General features: G+C 48.5%; 1 protein-coding gene across 1 annotated transcript; it reads left to right on the plus strand.

Moving 5' to 3' along the window:
* The first annotated feature begins 742 nt into the window (after positions 1 to 742).
* On the plus strand, positions 743 to 2,550 carry LOC138432838 (cornifin-like). The gene is made up of 2 exons (XM_069574457.1): positions 743 to 824; positions 1,860 to 2,550. The coding sequence occupies exon 2, from the start codon at positions 1,879 to 1,881 to the stop codon at positions 2,242 to 2,244; it is 366 nt and encodes a 121-aa protein (XP_069430558.1). The 5' UTR covers positions 743 to 824; positions 1,860 to 1,878; the 3' UTR covers positions 2,245 to 2,550.
* Positions 2,551 to 2,784: the final 234 nt, after the last annotated feature.

Below are 2,784 nucleotides of genomic sequence, written 5' to 3' on the forward strand. Positions count from 1 at the left end.
TCCGAAGGCTGGGTGGAGTGGAGAGAAAAGTTTATCCCAGAAGAGGAATTAGCTCTTGAAAATCTCTGAAATAGGAGAGGGGTGAAGGTGTGGTTGGTGAAAGCAAAGCAGGTTTACCCAGATTAGCAACCAGTCAGAGAGGGGTGAGGTTGGTGGTGGTGGTGGGGATGATAATTAAGTAATTCCAAATGTGTGTAGTTTAATGGAGTTGGGAGAAAGACAGGGGGATGAACAAAAGGGTGTAGGACATTTCAGACAAGGACTCTATAACCAGTCAATCCCATGCTCTCTAGCATCTAGCATTATAAGGCAGACAGGGAGTGCCCACTTCAGCTCATCTGATCCCCTTCCTTTCCCACTTATTCGTCTGCTCAAATGTGCTCTGTCCCACAGCACATGAGGAACAACCATCCCAAGGAAAAAGGCAGCAGGAAAGTGGCACTACCGCAAAAGGACTCAATTCTTTCTTCAGAAGTAGCTCATTAAACACTCCAGGAAGCCTGTTGGTCACGCTACTCTAGACAAGCCCTATTCTGGGTCCAGGGGGGAGGGGCAATTGGAATTACGCCCAGGTGACATCACTGTCATAGGGCCAGTGCCAGAGAGTATCAAGTGGGTGGTTTTCATCACAAAAGCTGAGCCAACTGATAATTGAGGGGAATCAGGTGAATCATGTTTGACAGGTAAGGAAGGAAAACAGAGGGGGCCCCCGATGATTGTATTTCCTTGAGGCAGGGCTCATTCATTGTATAAAAGGCCAGCTGGCCCGTTGACTTCACAACTGACTGGAGCAACCAGACCATCTGTTCTTCTCTGTGGACTAGGTGAGTCTCTGATTAGAATCCATTTGAAATTTTTATTTTATCATTGTTGGAAAATGGACAGAGGCAAACACGTGTAAGAGGGCTGAAGAGAGAATACAGGGGTGTCTTTATTTTAAATGAAACATGGTTTGGGTTTGAAAGGACATTAGAGCTGGTGAAGGTAGCCCCTTCAGTGGACAGTTATGGAACTGGGGGTCAAAAAGGAGGACAATCTTTGTAAGTTCTCAAGGTAAATTAGTGGTCGTGTTACCACTGGAACTCAGGACACACTCAGCAACAGCATTATTCTGTTTCTGATAACTTATTATACAAATTTTAATTCATAAGATGGACCTCTACTGAATATTTATTATATTTAAGGCACAGTGCTAGGTACTGTGGAGAGGATCAAACGGCCACAGAACTTACTCGGCAAACTTACAGCCTAGCAGGGAAGACAATGCTTGTATACAGATGTAGCTGAAATCTGAAGCAGATCGTGACCAGGATCAGAGAGGGGTCAGGGAAAGGCAGTGGCAGTTTGGGGGAGCTCAAGAAGAGCTGCTGGTGATGACGCAAGACGTGAGCTGTGATGGAGGAGTATTTGGGCACACAGAGATGGGAAGGGAAGCATTTCAGAGAGGCCTCTGAACACAAAGGCCAGAGTAAAGTCGGAGGAGCTTAGATTGTATAGACTCATCCAATAAGTCACAAGGTGTTCTGTGTGATACTAGGGGTGTGTACAGTCCAGTTCTTTCTACATCACTTTCTAAATGACTTAATATGTGGTTTTGAGTTTTGTCGATAAGGGATGTGACATGTCTGAGGAAGAAAGGCAGCCAAGGAATGAATCCCCCTGAAATGGCACAGAAATGAGTTTCCTGTAAGCTCCTCCTCTTGAAAAAACTCAGAAATTATCAAAGCATGTTTTTATCAAATTTAGCTAGGAGGAACAGACTCTCTCCTTTTTAAAGGGGCCTGAAATGAAACTATTTGGGATTTAACTTGATTTCTTCTCTGTTTAATCAAATATTGAGTCAGCTTTTCTGTCTCTAGGTTCAGCCTCCTTTGAAGCATGAGTTCCCACCAGCAGAAGCAGCCCTGTGTCCCACCTCCACAGCTTCAGCAGCATCAGGTGAAACAGCCCTGCCAGCCTCCTCCCCAGGAACCATGCATCCCCCAAACCAAGGAGCCATGCCACACCAAAGTGCCAGAGCCCTGCCACCCCAAGGTTCCGGAGCCCTGCCACCCCAAGGTTCCGGAGCCCTGCCACCCCAAGGTTCCGGAGCCCTGCCACCCTAAGGTTCCAGAGCCCTGCCACCCCAAGGTCCCGGAGCCCTGCCACCCCAAGGTCCCGGAGCCCTGCCACCCCAAGGTTCCGGAGCCATGTCCTTCACCAGTCGTCCCAGGGCCAGCTCAGCAGAAGACCAAGCAGAAGTAATGTGGTCCACAGCCGCGCCTTTGAGGAACTGACCACCAGCTGCTGAATCTCCTCCATCTGCTTCTGTTGCCCCGTTTGCAGTTAGTGTGCCGTCACCCTGAATTATAACCCCTACTTCTTTGTATCCTGTAAAAAGCTTCCCTCACATTCAGTCTGGAGGGTTCCTGAGCTTCCGAATCAGGCTGAAAAGCTCACTGGCTGAGCTAGTCTTCCGGCTGCTCAGGGCTCATCTGAAGAAGGATGTTGGGGTTGGGGGAATCAAGTGCATCTTCCCTGCTCTGCCCCCATTAAATATGTTTAACTCGATAGCAGACTGTATGTGTCCCTGGCTGATAGCTTCCTTCACGGTTCTTTCACATGAAGCAGAAACTGCCCGCAGCAAGGGCTGGTTGTGCGAGCTCCAGTCAGAACAGATCTAGACATCGGGAACATGTGTGTGTGTCTGCGTGTGTGTGACTACACTCACAAGCATTGCTAGGCTGGCATTGGGAGAGCAGGCAAGACCGCCAGAGTCTGTTACTTTGGGCAGCCTGAGTTAGA

The sequence above is a fragment of the Ovis canadensis genome, chromosome 1, assembly GCF_042477335.2.
Source record: "Ovis canadensis isolate MfBH-ARS-UI-01 breed Bighorn chromosome 1, ARS-UI_OviCan_v2, whole genome shotgun sequence".
Taxonomy (NCBI): Eukaryota; Metazoa; Chordata; class Mammalia; order Artiodactyla; family Bovidae; genus Ovis; species Ovis canadensis.